General features: G+C 44.0%; 1 protein-coding gene across 4 annotated transcripts in view; it reads right to left on the minus strand.

Annotated features, from left to right (window-relative positions):
* Window positions 1-20,110, minus strand: part of MUC13 (mucin 13, cell surface associated) — an 818,501-nt gene that overhangs the window by 598,883 nt on the left and 199,508 nt on the right. For all 4 annotated transcript variants that reach the window (XR_015308476.1, XR_015308475.1, XM_086957098.1 and 1 more), the window contains exon 3: window positions 846-890. Coding sequence is in view for 2 of the 4 variants with exons in the window: in XM_086957098.1 (XP_086813224.1) it covers window positions 846-890 (45 nt within the window). In the remaining 2 variants the exon portion in view is untranslated. The remainder of the gene's footprint in view (window positions 1-845; window positions 891-20,110) is intronic.

Raw genomic sequence — 20,110 nt, forward strand, 5'->3', positions numbered from 1 at the left:
TTTTGCTAAATTTCATAACATTTTCTGAAAAGTTTGCAAAAGATGTATATTGTACGAAATGTACTTCTCAGGAAACTTGCATGAAAACAGAACAGGAGGGCATACCTTGTGTACCAAAGTGAAGCATGATGCCAAAGGGAGACTGCTTTGAGGATAACCCATCTAGTGGCCCCAGTGTTATAGTTCCTGCATGACATTTTCTACCTGAACCACTCACCTGCAGAAACTTTGTGAAATGTGTGAGAGATTTCGTTTTCGTAATATATTTTTGCTTGAGGCTAAATAGAACTACTTTACCATCGAAATCTAGGAAGAAGATGACAGGCACACCCCACTGCTCAAGGACAAGTAGTATCAGACGGCATGTAGAGTAAGCCAAGCATCGCAGTCCATGCACAGCTGATTATTAGAACAACCTTCAGCCCTGGATAGAGACTGCAGAGGACTTGAGAAAATCAAGTGCCTCTTGCTGGGTCTGTTGGTAAACCTGATCTGTACTCTCTAGCTGCAGTGCAGCTACCATAGTAATGCTTCACTGGACAATTGATATAATGGGGCTCGGAATTAAGGGGAGACATTTGAAGGTAGAACGCAGAGGCACCTCAGAGAGAGATATAAAGAAAGAGTAAGAGCGATAAAGTAAAATATGAATACAAAAAGGGAGCAAAGAGGTTCACATCACAGAGAAAGGGGTAGGAGCCTAAAGGCTACAATGGTCCACACATGGAGGTGAAAACAAGCACATTGGAAAGGTCACTGGTTTGAAAGCACACAGCCTGAGTGAACGCATTTCTAAGCATATGCTTGTCATTCTGTGAACCATACAAGCAGTTCTTATGCCTTACCTGTGGTCAGCGGTACTGTATTTGATACTGCCGAAGTTGAACTCCCTGTAGAATGAAAAAGACCATTAAATGCTTTGTACTATATATTTATGGTAACTCCTAGGCTGCCCACAAAACAATCCAACTAACAAAATAAAAATCTCTGATTATGGTTCATAAAACTTATTGTAAACCCACAAAGTAGGCAAATATCAAATATGTTTTTTAAAATCACATTTAAGACCTCATAAAATAATTTAAACCAACTCATTATATTTTGAGCCAACTCACAACACACCACAATTGTTAAAAAATTAATACCAATTTAATGTATTGGTTGTTCTACAGTATAATGTGGAGATATGAAATTGCACAGAACAATTATTAAAATTCAGGGTTCATTAGAAAGAACTTGAAAACATTATAAATATGTCCCTTAACTCTAATTAAAAATAAATCGCCACAGCAATTTATTTATTTTGTTATATTTATCGAGTTTTGTATGGCCCGCTCTTGTCCCGAAGGTATCAGTGATGTATACTACTACTGGCCGTCAATATATAAATATATATATAAATAATATATATATATATATATATATATATATATATATATATATATATATATATATATATATATATATATATCACGTCCACACTGCTGCTTGAACGACCCTCAACCTGACAACGCTGATGCCATCGGTAGCAGCAGCCGCTACCTAGTTATCTGTAGGTACTGGATCCCACCAATTAGAAGGAAGCAGAGACGGCACACCAGGAAACCTTGCACAAACCCTTTATTGTGCACTCGTTAACGAGTGCACAATAAAGGGTTTGTGCAAGGTTTCCTGGTGTGCCGTCTCTGCTTCCTTCTAATTGGTGGGATCCAGTACCTACAGATATATATATATATATATATATATATATATATATATATATATATATATATATATATATATATATATATATATATATATATATATATATATGTATATATATATATATATATATATATATATATATATATATATATATATATATATATGTATATATATATATATATAAATTACCTACTGGCAGTCGCCAGTAGGTATATTTATTTCGGACCTAGTTTCCATAGGAAATCCGCAACATTCTATTGGGAATAACTTTGGCGCTGGTTGATGAATCTTCGCAAATTTCTCAAAGAAGATGGCCCACTCCGCTACGCTCCTTCCCTGAAAGTTTTGGGGGGATTCATCAAGTGGGGACTGAGAAAAAAGGGGGGTCCCAAAACATGTTTTCCCCATGTTATTTTCCATAGGACGATTAGACACGGCTACAGCCCGAACGGCTGAACGGAATTACACTAAATTTGGCAGAGAGGTAGAATTCGGTTCGCAGATCGGCCTTTTGCCTAAATGATGTAAATCCCTCCAGTAGTTCCTGAGAAAATCAAAAGGAAAAAAAATTATATATCTGGGCGGAGCCTAACCACACATCTCATCGTGAGATCTGATTGGCTGTCAGCACTTCATCCAAGAAGTGTTGGCAGCCATCTTGGGACCAATATACATAATAGCACCTCATTAAAAAGCAGTGCAGTTAATAGAAGGTTTTAGGACTTTAGTTACATTATAAATCATTTGTTGATGGTACCATACCCATTTCAGGAATTTTGGTGTGTTCTAAGTGATTTTACCATGTGAAAAAGCCTTCTGCTGGGATATCATGAATCATGTTTGAAAGAAAACTATTATCTAATGCTTTTCCCACAGTGGTATGGAAGGGGATCTATACGCTAAACTGAAAGCATATTTTCTGTAAATTCACATTATCTTTCTCAGTCATGTGAGAATGAAGTCTGACATTCTCAGTAAAACATGTACATCCAACAAGGACAGAGACTGTCAGTTGATTCCTTTGTGTTCTACTGCAGCCTCCTAGAGTGTTCTAAAGAACAACTAGAGCGCTAACAGTCCTACTTATTACAAAGGTATGGCACACCTGGAGCCATCTTGATTGGAATAAAGTGGTAACTCTTAAAACATTTAATTTAAAAAGGAACAAAATGAGGGGGTATATTTTGCCATAGAAAGTATTAGTGCTGCAGAAAGAAAAATTAGGGCACACTTTGAGTGACTTCTCAAATCCTCTTCTATTTCATAAAAAAATTCTGACATGCATTCTCCCAAGATGGCCACCAGAGACAAAAGAGCCCAAATATAGCCCAAATATCACCCAGATGTAGCCCAAGTATAGCCCAATGACAGAATGTCCCAGAGTGTTCTAAAGAACAACTAGAGCGCTAACAGTCTTATTTATGACAAAAGTATGGCACACCAGAAGCCATCTTGATTGGAATGAAGTGGTAAGTCTGAAAACATTTAATTTAAAAAGGAACAACATGAGGGGGTTCATTTTGCCATAGAAAGTATGATTAGCGCTGCAGAAAGAAAAATTAGGGCACATTTTGAGTGACTTCTCAAATCCTCTTCTATTTCATTAAAAAATTCTGACATGCAGTCTCCCAAGATGGCCACAAGAAACAAAAGAGCCGAAATGTAGCCCAAATATCACCCAGATGTAGCCCAAGTATAGCCCAATGACAGAATGTCCCAGAGTGTTCTAAAGAAGAACTAGAGCGCTAACAGTCTTACTTATGACAAAAGTATGGCATACCAGAAGCCATCTTGATTGGAATGAAGTGGTAAGTCTGAAAACATTTAATTTAAAAAGGAACAGCATGAGGGGGTTCATTTTGCCATAGAAAGTATGATTAGCGCTGCAGAAAGAAAAATTAGGGCACATTTTGAGTGACTTCTCAAATCCTCTTCTATTTCATTAAAAAATTCTGACATGCAGTCTCCCAAGATGGCCACAAGAAACAAAAGAGCCCAAATGTAGCCCAAATATCACCCAGATGTAGCCCAAGTATAGCCCAATGACAGAATGTCCCAGAGTGTTCTAAAGAAGAACTAGAGCGCTAACAGTCTTACTTATGACAAAAGTATGGCATACCAGAAGCCATCTTGATTGTAATGAAGTGGTAAGTCTGAAAACATTTAATTTAAAAAGGAACAAAATCAGGGGGTTAATTTTGCCATAGAAAGTATGATTAGTGCTTCAGAAAGAAAAATTAGAGCACATTTTGAGTGACTTCTCAAATCCTCTTCTATTTCATTAAAAATATTCTGACATGCAGACTGAAACATGCACTTTGAATACCAGCAGCAGACTTCCCTGGTGAGCAGTAGCTTTACTACAGTGATCTAATGAGCAACTAGAGTGCTAACATTCAGAATTTATGGCAAATGTGTGACACATCTGAATGCCTTCTTGATGGAACCAAAGTAAACAAGCATTGAAAATGCAATAGATCTCGTCCTCGTTTAAGTTAAAGCCATTCTGTTTGTAATGAGGTGGCTTTTTAGCTTTGCTTTTATTAGTGTTTTTCAAACTTTCATGTAAATAACATGCATATGTATGCATATATGTATATGTATGCATGCATTTATATTTGTATTTATACAGATATGCAGATTATATATGTTTATATATGTATGTATATATATATATATACACACATACATATATATAAATGCATATGCATATATATGCATATATATATGTATATGTGTGCGGGTAGAAAGAGGTAGAGAGGTAAAGGTAGAGAGGTAGAGACTAGTAGAGAGAGGTAAAGATGTAAAGAGTGAGTAATAGAGAGTAGAGAGTGAGTAGTAGAGAGTAGTAGAGAGCAGTAGAGAGAGTAGCAGAGAGTGAGTAGTAGAGAGTAGTAGAGTGAGTAGAAGAGAGTAGTCAGTCAGTCAGTCAATTAGGCTTTATTTCGATATGGTGCATATCTTAAAAAGCATTACAAATAGATAAAAACTGTTAAAAAGCCAATGCATAAATATAAGACATACAGTACATATTACAAATGGCGCAAATAATTTACATAAGAACAGTCTAAAAATACATATTAAACAAGATGCAAAAGCCTAATGGATCTAATGCACCATATCCAACCTAGAAATTTCGCCATTCGACATGCAAACAGTGGCCGCGGGTCCGTTTTCAAAATTCGTAGGGCCTCCTTGTGGGATCTAGTCCCAAGCTCTCTACAGAGTGGTTTCAACCATCTGCGGCGAGGAGCAGCATAGGTCGGGCATTCAAACAACAGGTGGGGGACTGACTCTATCCTGGTCTCACAGAAGGGGCAGAAGGGAATTGTCTGTGCCGGGACCTTCGACCTGGAGGTCAAATTCCCAACTGGAAGTAGGCTTACCCTAAATTTAAAATACAGAGCCCTGTCCCAGGGTTTTAGAATAATATCCAGATATGGCTTGCAGAAGTGCACCTCCTTGACCAAGAGGAAATCCATAGTGGACCTACACAAATTGGCGTTACTATTTCTGCCGTCAAACACCCAACTCCAATATACCTTCTTCAAAGCTGGCTTGGGCGGGGCAGTTCTGGTAGTCCAAACGTCTTCAAGGCCCAGGTCTGCAAGAAGGTGCTTGACTTCCCTTAACCAGCCAGGCATTGAAAGAACTTCTTTTAGGCCTTCAGCATAACTGGACATTTCAGGGACTCTCCAAATACGCGCCCACAAAAGAAGAGGGCGCAACCTCGCCTGGTCACTAATAGGCCGAGTACCCATATCTAGGAGGAGTGGTAGAGTTGGCGTACTGTAGGGGAGTCCCATTAAATCCTTGTGGAATTTATTTTCTGACCGGGACAACTGGTCCACATTCTCCACACCCCAGAGTTCCGCCCCATAAAGAGCTGCACTGACACCTCTTGCCCTATAGATGTCAAGTACCGGTGCAATGGATTTGAGGGTTGAGGCATGCTGTTCGTTAAGGAGGGCCCCCACCAACCTCTTGTGGGTCAGCAGCATCTTTTGGTGGTGACATTTCCAACTCATGGAGTCGCAGAGACGAATACCGAGGTAATCGAACTCCTTGACCCTCTCGAGTGGAACTGAGTCAAGGGTAGGTGGTTTGGCAACCTACCTTCTTCGGGGGGTTTAGGACTAGGTACTTGGTCTTCCCTGTGTTGATAAGTAGAGAGTGAGTAGTAGAGAGTAGTAGAGAGTAAGTAGTAGAGTGAGTAGTAGAGAGCAGTAGAGAGTGAGTAGTAGTGAGTAGTAAAGAGTGAGTAGTAGAGAGTGAGTAGTAGAGAGTGAGTAGTAGAGAGTGAGTAGTAGAGAGTAGTAGAGAGTGAGTAGTAGAGAGTGAGTAGCAGAGAGAGAAAATATTAGAGAGTAGTAGAGAGTGAGTAGTAGAGTGAGTAGTAGAGAGTAGTAGAGAGAGAGTAGTAGAGAGTTAGTAGTAGAGAGTGAGTAGTAGAGAGTGAGTAGTAGAGAGTAGTAGAGAGAGTAGTAGAGAGTCAGTAGTAGAGAGTAGTAGAGAGTGAGTAGTAGACAATAGTAGATAGTGAGTAGTAGGGAGTGAGTAGTAGAAAGAGAGTAGTAGAGAGTAGTAGAGTAGTAGAGAATGAGTAGTAGAGAGTGAGTATTAGAGAGTAGTGGAGTAGTAGAGAGTGAGTAGTAGAGAGTAGTAGAGAATATTCCAAAGTTTGGCACAGCACCACTTGCACAACAAGTCCAATCAAATCATATCACTTAGAGTCCTTATTGAAGCGCTGAATCTTGGTGTATATTCAAATGCTTTTATTTTCCTTAAGTTTATGTACCACAGCCAGCCGACGCGTTCGTTCTGTACAACAGAACTTCTTCAGGGCGTTCTTATTTCCTTCAAGTTATGTCGGTATCCTGTTGCCATATAACTAGATATTTCTTCCAAATGTTAGACGAGACGTAAGTACATTCTTATTCAAAGTGACTAGGTATCAATTTTACCCACACAATTCGGGCAGACTTGAGTAATTTATAGCATCCTCAAAGTCAGTCTTTCAAAAATTCCAAAGTATAGGACATGATAATCCAAATCCAAATGTTTCTCAAGGAAAGTCATTTTCAATCATTCGGAATATCGGCGTTTGGGCAGATATGACCCACGGACACGGTTTATGACTTTTCTTGAGAAACATTTGGATTTTGATTATCATGTCCTATACTTTGGAATTTTTGAAAGACTAACTTTGAGGATGCTATAAATTACTCAAGTCCATGGATGCTGCTGGGAACGACCCCAGCAACACCCATTGCACACCCCTTTAACGCAGGACACTGCGTTAAAGGGGCTGATATTTATCAGGCAGGATTACGCCACAAAAAGTGGCTTAGTCCTGTCTGATAAATATCACTCAGTCTTCTGCGCCACCGGAACGTCCCAAAAAGTGCATCATTCATGACATGGTCAGTGACATCACTGATGACATCTCAAATGACATCACTGATGACATCACGGATGACATCATCAATGTGACAATCAAATACACCTCATCACACACTAGTATAATCTTTCATCACTCACTGTAAAATAGAAAGTGCCATATTAGAAACCATTGACACGCCAATAGAAATTTCTAAACACCCACTCAGTTATTCATAGAACTATACACACATCTAATCACTTACCTATAGATTCAGTGTTATATGCAGTGAATAATCAACAGAACACTATCAAATATACTTATACGCCTATTTCAACATTACACACCAGCACACATTGTATTCACTTATAAAGACATCCTTCTGACTTATGCAAACAATTGATTATACTTACATTTACTCACCTACACACTTATACAAACACCACTTCATCTATTTATATAGATAGTAACTCACACTTAGTGTGTTATAAAATCACTATTATAAGTGTACAGTTATCCATATAGTGATTCATACAATCACTAAGTCTTAGGCACACTTAATTAGATATAGCTGTCAAATACACTGCCTTTTTTTCAAGTTTAATGGAGATGTACCATTGAGAGAAATATTTCATCACCACCACACCCATAAACATATACACTCACTGAAACAATTGTTATAACATGTTGTCTTAACCTCATATACCTACCGAATGAACTATTCACACATTTTTTGGCAATCACACACCCCCAACAAACCACATAGACATTCATTTACCCATATAAATACTCAGTTAAGAAACCGATAACAAATATAGTCTTTAACATAGCAATTAAAACAAAGCAATAAAGACTTTCACACAGTTTAGTAACTACACATTATATATAGTGAGACTCTACAAATTAGTCAAAGAAACAATCAATGACATTGTTACTAAATCCACCATCCACACATTTATATTTATATATCCTCTCATTCTTCAATGCAAAGTAGTGTATTTACAATACAAAGCAAACTGCATTCACTGGATGATGTCATCAGTGATGTCATCAGTGATGTCACTGACCATGTCATGAATGATGTAATATGTGACATCATCAGCAGTGGATTGCGGGTGCGCGAGTTATAGTGAGGACAACAAACTATAACGGGGAAGTTCAATGGTTTTGTATGAGTAAAATGTCCAGCTAACTATAATATATATATATTTATATATATGTGCGGGGACTTGCCCGGACCTTCGCTTGCACGAGCTGTATGCTGATTGGCTGCCAATGTCTGTCAACACTCCAAAACAGAAATTGTTGGCAGCCATCTTGCGCCTCGGTAGACTGAGGCACAAGAAAGCAGAAAAACAAGTGTGTAGAACTCAAAAAGGGGGCAGGGTAGAAGCACACTGACCCTCTAGGCCTGCTCAGGGGGTCCCACTAGGACCCCCAAGGCAAAAAAAAACAATTTTTTTGCTCGAAAAATCGCGGGGTGCGCGTACCGTGCGTGCAAGGGTCCGCGTACGTATGCGTACGGTATGCGGACGGTGCACGTACCTTTCCGAGAAAGCTGCATGCTTATTGGCTGTCAACACTCCAAACCAGGAAGTGTTGGCAGCCATCTTGTGCTCATTAAACTGAGGCACAAGAAAGCAGAAAAACAAACGTGTAGAACACAAAAAGGGGGCAGGGTAGAAACCCCCTGACCCCCTAGGCCTGTTAAGGTGGTCCCACAAGGACCCCCAAGGCCCAAAAATGTTTATTTTAAAACCTGGTATGTTTTTTTAAAAATGACCCCCCAAGGGGACCAAATCGCAGGGGCATAGTGATAAAGAAGTGTGGGGGGTGCCCAATCCCCCCCACACTGCCCCGGGGACCGCCACCTTCCGGGGAAAAGCAACACAGCCCCCTGGTGCATACTGGAGACTCCTGGTGGGCTAGTTGGCCCCCAGGGATCCCCAGTATGCAAGGGGAATTAGTTCCCCCTCTTCAAACACGCACGGGGGCTGCGTTGCAGAGATGTGTAAAAAAGGGTGTGGCCTCAATACACCTCTCTGCAATGCAGCCCCCTGGCGCATACTGGAGGCTCCTGGTGGGCTAGTTGGCCCCCAGGGACCCCCAGTATGCAAGGGAATTAGTTCCCCCTCTGCAAACACGCCAGGGGGCTGCGTTGCAGAGAGGTGTAACAAGGGGCATAGCCTCATTACACCTCTGTGCAATGCAGCCCCCTGGCAAATACTGGAGGTTCCAGGTGGGCTAGTTGGCCCCCAGGGGCCCCCAGTATGCAAGGGGAATTAGTTCCCCCTCTTCAAACATGCACGGGGGCTGCGTTGCAGAGAGGTGTACAAATGGTGTGCCCTCATTACACCCCTCTGCAATGCAGCCCCCTGGCGCATACTGCAGGTTCAAGGTGGGCTAGTTGGCCCCCAGGGACCCCCAGTATGCAAGGGGAATTAGTTCCCCCTCTGCAAACATGCCCGGGGGCTGCATTGCGGAGAGGTGTAAAAAGGGGCATGGCTTCATTACACCTCTCTGCAATGCAGTCCCCTGGCGCATACTGGAGATTCCTGGTGGCCTTTCAGGTCTTACATAGTTAGGAATTAGCCTTAAAAAAACTTTGAAATTCACTGAAAAAAACATAGGTTTAAGGCCTATATAGTTAGGAATTAGCATTTAAAAAACCTTGCAAATTCACTGAAAAAAACATAGGTTTCAGGCGTTATATAGGTAGGAATTAGCATTTAAAAAACCTTTGAAATTCTCTGAAAAAACCATAGGTTTCAGGCCTTATATAGTTAGGAATAAGCATTTAAAAAACCTTTAAAATTCACTCAAAAAACTATAAGTTTTAGGGGTGTTATAGTTAGCTGGACATTTCACTCATACAAAACCATTGAAATTGCTCCTATAGAGTTAGTTGTACTAACTATATTTCGCGCACCCGCAATTCACTGCTGATGATGTCACATATTGCATCATTCATGACATGGTCAGTGACATCTCTGATGACATCTCAAATGGCATCACTTATCGTTTGCCCACTTGGACTTTACTTTATACAAGAATCATGAAATGATTGTTTTTTAAGCGATACAAGGATTATGTGCCTAACAAGTATGCAATTTATATCTGCAGATTGAGAAATAATAGATTATATTTTGCCCACTTGGGCAGTATATATGTTGAAATTTAATCACGAAGGACAATGTACCTTTATTTTGAAGATTTATGCTTTATTGACTCCTTTCACCGTGGAAAAATTATTAGGCTTCTTGAATAACATTGTTTTTCATTTTTTGACTTGCCACAATGTACTGTCTAAGCAATATTTACAATCTTGCATTGAAAATGTTTTAATTTTGTATTTATAATTTGGGCCAGTACTTTTCTAGCTCCGTTTACAGAACTTCAGTGAGTCTGTTTTTCATGTTTATCGGTATGACGTGAATACCATGTGATCTTTATTTAAACATTTGTAAACAGCAGTCTCGTACTCGTGATAAAGAAGACTTGATCTTCGAAACGCGTCGAGCGATGCTGTTCTAAAATAAACACGCTCTTTGGAACAACGAGTGCCCTGGACAGTGCTTTCTTTACTGGAAAAGCAGAGTGGTGGAATTGTAGGGACTCGCTATCCCGTCCGGGCCTGCCGCTGCGTGTGGCAAGGGTCTTTAGCGGCTTTCGTGTTGGATATATATATATCACTAAAGGCGCAAGCTGTGTGAAATTGTGACTGCACGAATAGCGTATCACTAAAGGTGCATGCTGTTTATTCAGTGACTGCACGAACAGCACATCCAAGTACTTACTCAAGGGAAGTGCGTCAAGGTGCCTTGTGGGATTTGGTGGCTGGATGAAGGACCCAGGAATGCCTACATTTTTCACCACGAAAACATCAGGGAAGGAGAAGTGAAGCTGCAGGCACGGCCCACTGGGGGGAGTACTTACGTGAATGTACCTGCAGCAGTTGAACTTGGAGCACTGAGTCTAGGAGCACCGAGTTCAGGAGACTTTCCCATCCTTCATAGTGCCTGCACCAATCGAAGCGGGGCACTCTGCATTCAAAAGTGGACAGCAGGTAATTAGAGGGAGTAAGGCATAGGAGCTGAAACCGGTCATGCCGATCTTGAGCTGCTGAGAATAAAAGAAAGTTTTCCTGTGGACCTGCGTGGACCCAGTTCTTTCTGCAAAGAAGGTCTCTGCTGAGATATATATATATATATATATATATATATATATATATATATATATATATATATATATATATATATATATATATATATATACACACGGGGGAAAAGACTAAAAACTAGAAGCTGGTGACGTTGCTTATATATCTTTACTCTTTGTGAGGACAGGTCAGGAACTTTGCTTAGATTCGCATAACTGTTAATATTATAATATACATATTAACAGTATATAATACCTAGTGGAAAACACACTAACAACTGGAAGGTGGTGACATTGATTGTAAATGTTTAGGGTCTGCGCCGACGGGTCACCAACACCTCTGAAGCGAGATACAGTGTCAATATTACAATATAGAAAGTCACAATATATAGGCTTAAAGGAACCAGAAAAGGACCAATGTTTGTTGTAATCTATCTGTTTCTGAAAACAAGCTGCTGCCGTTACAGATAAAACAGGCAATAACATGTTTTTCTAGATATAAATGTTTAAATATTGACAAATAGCCACAAATTATAACTATCTACTATGCCATAATGAAACAACGTACAACTCCGGAATATGTTTGTTGACGCAAAGCAAGAATCCGAAAAGGGAACCTGCATCACAGATCGCACTATAGGTGTGGTTTATATAGTTTCTGGTTGTTTAGTAGTCTATGGAAGGAAGATTTGACTCCGCCTATATAGATGTCATGTTTTACAGTTTACACGTGCTCACGTTTTAACTGTTTTACTTGTGCATGTGTTGGGAAAAGTTACAAACTGTGAAGCTGTAAAGGTTTCGTTATGGAGAGAACAGCGACCTGCCCCAGATATAGTGCTCCCTACCTGAGTGAAGCGAAGCTTATGGGTATTAAATCACCAGACAAAAGAGAGAGAGGTATCTGTGGATAAAGAGTTAACCCAGGGTTAGTTGACAAAATTAGTGTTATTAACACTAATTTTGTATCTGGGGCTCGTCGCTGTTCTCTCCATAACGTTTATAGTTCTAGCAATACTAAAGGAAATTTATCTTCCTTTGCAGATTTTCTGTCTGGTCCTGATGAGAATCGGACAAAGGGTCCGGTTCGAAACGCGTCGATCTTATCTGTTGTCATAAACTGTATATATTTGTAATTGGTAAACTGTTTCATATTAAGTATTCTAAAAAACAGTTGTTCTTTTATGGTTTTGTATACAGCATATGGATTAAGTCATTGACCTCTTCTTGTTTCCCATGTTGTCTAGTGTGTTACATGTTTTGCACAGTGTGAGGTGAAAGGAGAGTAAGTTTGTTTGGAATATGTATGTTTTCTGAGTGAGGGTGAACATATGGTTCAATTGTCTATTGTATAGAGTATTTGTCTTCCCCTAAATCCTCACTTCCTTTGATTGCTCGTGATACATATATATATGAAAAGTTCTTCATTGTGGTTGTTTTTTTCAAAACGTTTTGTTACAAAAGAAATAAATAATGATGGATAAATTCCAATATCTGGCTAATAATTGATCGCGTATTAGCTGTAAGTATAATTAGATTGGTCTTGGAAATTAGACTCAGTACTGGCATTCTTCTTGTTATTTTGATTATTAGACTCTGCCTTACTGTTGATGAGTTAAAGCCCTTGTTTGTTGTCTTGATCAGATATGAAAGCACAAATAAGTAACAACACCATACAGTGAGACAAGCCTTGCCAAGGTCAGCAATGACACACAACACATTGATGTGTTACACATTTTTTAGTCCACTACAACACTGTCACGCATAATCAACCATCAAATGCATAATTGACATGGCAGGGAGCACATACCAATGTACGTCACACATAGCCAACCATGGCACGTGCGTCCACCTGTGGATTCGATTGAATAATGGCATTGTGTGCACGATGATGCGCCCTTAAGCATGTCTCCGCTGTGTACTCTGGAAGTGTTCACGATGGATATTGCCATTGCATGTCACCCAAATCGCGTTAGCTACTGCCTGACCCTGGCGGTGTGACACCAGAACCAATCCCTTCACAAGTGCGGTAGTCATTGGCATGGAGACATGGGTAGATGGCGGTGGGCATGCTCCCCCACCCAAATCACTGTAGCTACCGCCTGGCCCCAGCGGTGTGACACCAGCACCACCCCTTCACAAGTGCGGTAGTCATTGGCATGGAGACATGGGTAGATGGCGGTGGGCATGCTCCGCCACCCAAATCGCAGTAGCTACCGCCTGGCCACGGCGGTGTGACACCAGCACCACCCCCTTCACAAGTGCAGTAGTCATTGGCATGGAGACATGGGTAGATGGCGGTGGGCATGCTCCGCCATCCAAATCGCGGTAGCTACCGCCTGGCCACGGCGGTGTGACACCGCCATGGGGCATTGCCTACAGCCAATGGGAGCGATGATTGTGGTGCCATGATGCAGTTTTGAAAATCGCGGAAGGCATGCTCCTCCACCGCGGAGGTGGTCATTGGATGGGTTTGAAAGATGCATCATCCCGGTAGCGCACCCCGGGCCCCTGCGTTGCATCACCGCCATGGAGCATTGCCTACAGCCAATGGGAGCGATGATTGCGGTGGCATGATGCAGTTTTGAAAATCGCGAAGGCGTGCTTCACCACCGCGGAGGCGGTCATTGGATGGGTTTGAAATAGGCAGACCTGGACAACCAATTGTTGCAGCTTGGCACCTAAGAAACGATCCCAGGGGGCTATAAATCTGTGGGAGTTAGACTCACATTTCCACTGCTCACAGAGCGTGCTGCCTTGGACCCTCTCCTGCTGCTGCCTCCAGACCGTGCTGCCTGGGACCCTCTCCTGTTGCTGCCTCCAGACCGTGCTGCCTGGAACCCTCTCCTACTGCTGCCTCCAGACCGTGCTGCCTGGGTCCCTCTCCTGCTGATGCTTCCAGAGCCTGCTGCCTGGGACCCCTCACCACCCTCTTCCACCACAGGTGTTCCATGTCCACAGGGATGGCAAGGGCAGAGAAGATCCGTCTCAGTCCATTCACAAGCGAGGAGCTGGAGGTCCTTGTGGACGAGGTGCTGGCACAGTACCCAAGGCTGAATGGGGCACCCAATGTTGTGGTAAGTCATCGTAAAGGGAGGAGTATGGCAGGGGCGGTCAGAGATGTAGTTGTACTGCTGTAGTATATGCCTGAGGGTGTGGGGTTGTGTCATACACTGACAAACATGCTGTCTCCAGGGCGAGGGAGTGTGTGTCCCAAAGTCACAGTTTACCCTGCCTGCAATTGTATGTCTCAGTGGAGTGTGTTACATTGTCAGCCATACAGAGCCACAGGATGTTGGACATGCAGGTGCCAGGGCAGTAAGTGCTTGGGTGATTGTCTCTGTGTGCCCCTGTTGTCCGACTCAGCGTGAACCCAGAGACTATGCCCAGTGCCCACCCACCAAGACGAGATGACATCACTGTACTTACTGTGTCCTTACTCTTGTTCATTCACACTGAAATGAAGATATGCACCATCGCAGCCCTGTATTATTGCACACGACCACACTTGTGTAGATGGGTATTTTGTTGATGAGTCCATGTACCCCAATGCCACACATATTACATACACATATATTCACAGGCCATGGTCATTGAATGCTGCCCAGTCATGCACACAGTGATTCTACACACAGACACAGGTAGATATGTGATGTATGTAGTGGCCAGATGTGCATAGGACTGGAAATGTGTGCAAGCCACTGAGGGGGTTCAGGGCAGTCATCCTGCATGTGTGTGAGATTATCAGGGACCCTGTACGCCCTCATAAATGCATGCAATCACATCTGTTTGGCCCATGCAGAGTGCCCTTGTGAGGTGTACCCCAGTTTGGGGTGGAAGGAGATTACAATTGGTAATGAGTCTGTTTCTTGCAACTGTACTGATAGATGGCGGTCCATGACACACTCTCACTGATCATTTCCCCCTCTCATCTACCATGCCTGCGGCTCAAGGTACACCAGCGTAAGGCCGTGTGGAGGGCTATTGCAGAAAAGGTGCGAGTCATGGAGGTATCCAACCGACAATGCACCCACTGCCACAAGAGGTGGGATGACATCAGCCATCTGGCTAAGAACGTGGCAGAGATGACATTGGGGCTGCTACCACGCACTGGGCATTTGGCACGGCGCAACATGACACCACTGATGGGCCGCATATTGGCAGTGACTCATCCTGAGCTGGATGCACGTCTGAAGGAGCACCAGCAGCAAGGCAGGGGTGAGTATTTGGGGAGGGTGACTTTGCCTGGGAGCTGATGCATCTGTGCAGGGCCTGTGGCAGCGGTGGCCCATGTGATGTTTGTGGGGTGGTGCTGTGCTGTGTCATGTGAGTGGCTGCTTCGATGTGTGCCAGTGTGATGCATTGGCCCAAACTGCCCTTACAAGGGTGATCCTCCTTGCTCTGCTTTCCCATTGCCATGTGTGTTAGCATCTACATGGTTATTCAGCATTGGGATGGTGTGGGGAATCTATTAGAGGATGAATGAATGAATGAATGAATGAAATTAATTTGTATTGCGCTACTAATACCCGAAGGTGTCAAGGCGCCTACCAAAACAGAACAGGAAGGGCAGGGCCCGACTATAGTTAAGTCCACACAAAGAGATGAGTTTTAAGTGCATTCCTAAAAAGCTGAAGGGTAGGAAGAGACCTTAGTTCCAGGGGGAGGGCATTCCACCACTTGGGAGCCAGGTTAGAGAAAGCTCTACCACCCCATCTGATCTCCGAATACGAGGGACTGAAAGAAGAAGTCTATTCAAGGAGTGCAGGTCCCTGCCGGGGCTATAGCGGGACAAGATGGAACCTATTCCAGTGGGGCTGCTTTTTGCTAAGGCCCTATAAGTCATACACATGGTCTTGAATACTATTCGGTCCTCTATAGGGAGCCAGTGAAGTGATTTTCTGGCAGAGGTAGCCGAGGTTCGCCGGGGTAGATCAAGGACAAACCTTGCCGCTGCGTTCTGAACCACCTGCAGGCGCTGCAGCAGGCTTTTATTCAAACCCGCATACAGCGCATTGCAGTAGTCCAGACGCGAACCAACAAGGGCGACAGCAAGTTGTTTCCTTGCCTGCTGGGAGAGGTAATGCCTGATCCTCCTCAGTATGTGAATGATACCCCAACAGGTAGAAACCGTGCGGTTGACCTGTTGGTACATTGTGAGGGTGGGATCAATGATGATTCCAAGATTTTTAGCGGAAGAGGCAGGGACCGGGCAGGCACCCAGTGAGTTTGGCCACCAATCGGCTGACCATATCTCCTCCTTACCTCCGAACACCATCACCTCAGTCTTCTCCCCATTCAGTTTCAACAAATTATATATCATCCATTGCCCGACTGCCTCCATGCAAGATCTAAAGTTGGAGGCAGTCGAGGTTACTGACTGGGAGAGAGAGACGAGGATCTGCGTGTCATCCGCGTATGAGACTACCTCCATCCCGAAAGATCTAATTAGTCTGGCGAGGGGGGTCACATAGATGTTAAAGAGGGTCGGACTTAATGCCGACCCCTGAGGGACCCCACATTGCACAGACAGGGATGGAGATAGAAATTTGCCCAGCATCACTCTTTGCTCTCGGTGATTAAGGAAAGAGGTGAGTAGCCTAAGGGCCACCCCCTGAACCCCGATCTCCTCCAGACGAGATGTTAAAACTGAGGGAGAAAGGGTGTCGAAGGCCGCCGTCAGGTCTAGAAGGATCAGGAGGGAGGTCTGACCCTTATCTACACGTGCGCGGATATTGTCCAGCACTATGGTCAGGGCAGACTCAGTGCTGTGCTCCCTCCTGAAACCGTGCTGGGAAAGATCCAGACACCCGAGCTTTCCACGAAGGCAGCGAGATGTTTATTTAGATGAGTTTCTAACATCTTCGCAGGGGCCGGGAGCAGTGAGATGGGGCGAAAGTTTTTTAATACCCCAGGATCAAGAGAAGGCTTCTTGAGTAGGGGTTTTACAACCGCATTTTTCCACTGTTGAGGAAAAATGCCATCCCTCATGGCCATATTCATGATGTCAACAAGGGGGGGCAGGAGGGATTCTCTACACTGCTTCAGGATCTTGAGAGGGCAGGCATCTAAGGGGGATCCAGATTTGGTTTTAATAAGAAGAGTCTCTAGGTCCTGTAGAGAAAGAGGAGGGAAAGATTCCAAGCTTCCCAACGGGAGTTTCTCCGAAGGAGCAGGGACCAAGTCAACGGGGGCAGGAGGTTCAGAAGTACAAGATCTCTGCAGTTCCAAGGCGGTGTAGATCTCCGAGATTTTAGTCTGAAAGAAGGAGGCTATACTGTCACAGAGCTCCTGTGATGCGATTACCGGGTCCGGAGTCTGAAGGGTAGTGAGAGAGTCTACTATCCTGAATAGATCTTTTGGAGAAGAGAGAGAGGTAGTGAGAGCCATAAAATACTCTTGTTTTGTTCTAATAACTTCCAGCTTGTATTTCCTAATCAGGATCTTATGGGCTTCCTTGTCCCTTAGATCCCAGCTGGAGTGCCAGAGACGCTCCTGTCTTCTAGCTTCCTGTCTAAGGAGTCTTAAGTGCTCCGAGAACCATGGGGCCGATGGTTTTTTTCTGGCTGTGTAGCACTGGCGGATGGGGGCCAGTTCTTCCAGGGCCTGGGTTAAGGTCTTTTCGTAATGTGAGACCGCTGACTGGACATTGTCCTCCTGGGATATAGACAGACTCGAAATCCAGAGGGCAAAGGAATTTTCCGTAATGTTCTTGAAGTTCCTACGAGATTCTATTTTGCTCGGGGTTTTGCTAGTTCTCCCCGGAGTAGGACAGAACACATTGAAAGGAACAGCTAGATGGTCCGACCATGAAAGGGGGAAGGGATCTTTCACCATCAACCTCTGGTCGTTAGAGAAGATTCCGGCAAGCGTGTGTCCTGCTTGGTGGGTGGCCCCTTTCACCAGTTGGGTAAGTCCACAGGCAGACATAACATCCAACAGGGAGAGAGTATCATGAGTCTCCAACAGCTCCAGATGAAAAATAAAATCTCCCAATATTGTGAGATTGTCCTGGCCAAAATAAGGTTCTAAGACATGGAGCAATTGCTGTCCGAAGCCTGCTCTAGGGCCAGGGGGACGGTAGACTAGGATCTCATTGAATATAAAGCTAGGAGCAGCTGTTAAAGAGAAGTATAGGACTTGGAAAGTATCCTTGGGATCAGAGACTGGAAGGATATGGCAGTGGAAGCTATCCTTATAAAGAATTGCTAGCCTACCTCCTACACGTCCCATTCTGTCGTGACGGGCCAGGCAGTACCCTTCTGGGACTGCTTCAACAAGGTCAGGGCCCGAGGATTCCTTCGCCCACGTTTCCGTGATAAAGACCCACGAAGGTTTCCTATCAAGTACCATCTCCTTAAAGGCAATGTTGTTTTTAATCAACGAACGAGCATTGATAAGAATGTAGTCTTCTCTCAACACTGTGACTCCAGGGTCGGCAGGGGGATCAAACTGATGAGGAGGGGGAAAAAGGCTAGGGCCCTCAGGGCCTGTCGAGAAGCAACCACAACATGGAGATAGTAAAAGATCGTCTGGTGAACATTTGTAAGAACACGCACGTACTAGTGGTTTAAGCTCCAACATCTCCTGAAGCGAATACTTGCGGGGCGGAGGTGAAACCGCATCCAAAGCAGATGTCCAGCCGTCCTGCCCGTCCTCAGCGCGGACGGGCGCAGACGGGCAGGACTCTGGCACGACTCTGGCACGACTCTGGCACGACTCTGGCACGACTCTGGCACGACTCCGGCGCAGATCCGGCGCGTCCGCAGTACGCGTCCGCTGCGCGGAGTCATGACTGTTCTTTTTATAGCGGTGCTAGAGCACGCGATTCGCCTGGCCCACACCCAATATGGCCGCCAAGATCGAATCCCAACCCTCGGCGTCGATGCTCGGCCGAGGGCGGTCCGGAGGTAGGGGAGGGGGGGAAGGAGCACAAAGCGCTAAGGAGCGCTAAGAGAGTCTCTAATCTCAAGCGCTTTTTAATCAAGCGCTATTGAGCACACAAGTAAAATACTCAATTTACCAATTTAAAATGCTTCTTAGTCAAGCACGAACAAAACACAAAATAAAATTGCAAGAGTAGCGATTCTAGAGTGCCAAGTAAAGTAAAGACAGAGACCTCCCGGCTTCCTCCTCAGGAGGGAAAGGTGGCTTATGTTAGGTTATCGCTAGAAACAGTCCCTATTTCCTTTTTATAGCGCTGCTAGAGCGCGCGATTCGCCTGGCCCACACCCAATATGGCCGCCAAGATCGAATCCCAGCCCTTGGCGTCGATGCTCGGCCGAGGGCGGTCCGGAGGTAGGGGAGGGGGGGAAGGAGCACAAAGCGCTAAGGAGCACTAAGGGAGTCTCTAATCTCGAGCGCTTTTTAATCAAGCGCTATTGAGCACACAAGTAAAATACTCAATTTACCAATTTAAAATGCTTCTTAGTCAAGCACGAACAAAACACGAAATAAAATTGCAAGAGTAGCGATTCTAGAGTGCCAATTAAAGTAAAGACAGAGACCTCCCGGCTTCCGCCTCAGTAGGGAAAGGTGGCTTCTGTTAGGTTATCGCTAGAAACAGTCTCTATTTCCTTTTTATAGCGCTGCTAGAGCGCGCGATTCGCCTGGCCCACACCCAATATGGCCGCCAAGATCGAAACCCAGCCCTCGGCGTCGATGCTCAGCCGAGGGCGGTCCGGAGGTAGGGAAGGGGGGGAAGGAGCACAAAGCGCTAAGGAGCGCTAAGGGAGTCTCTAATCTCGAGCGCTTTTTAATCAAGCGTTATCGAGCAGTTGAGTGTCCACTATCTGAGTGTGACTGCACGTATTCCTACTTTGCATGCATCATGATCAGTGAGGCACACACATCAGACAAGAATGTGCC

Source organism: Lissotriton vulgaris, chromosome 2_1 (genome assembly GCF_964263255.1).
Source record: "Lissotriton vulgaris chromosome 2_1, aLisVul1.2, whole genome shotgun sequence".
Lineage (NCBI taxonomy): Eukaryota > Metazoa > Chordata > Amphibia > Caudata > Salamandridae > Lissotriton > Lissotriton vulgaris.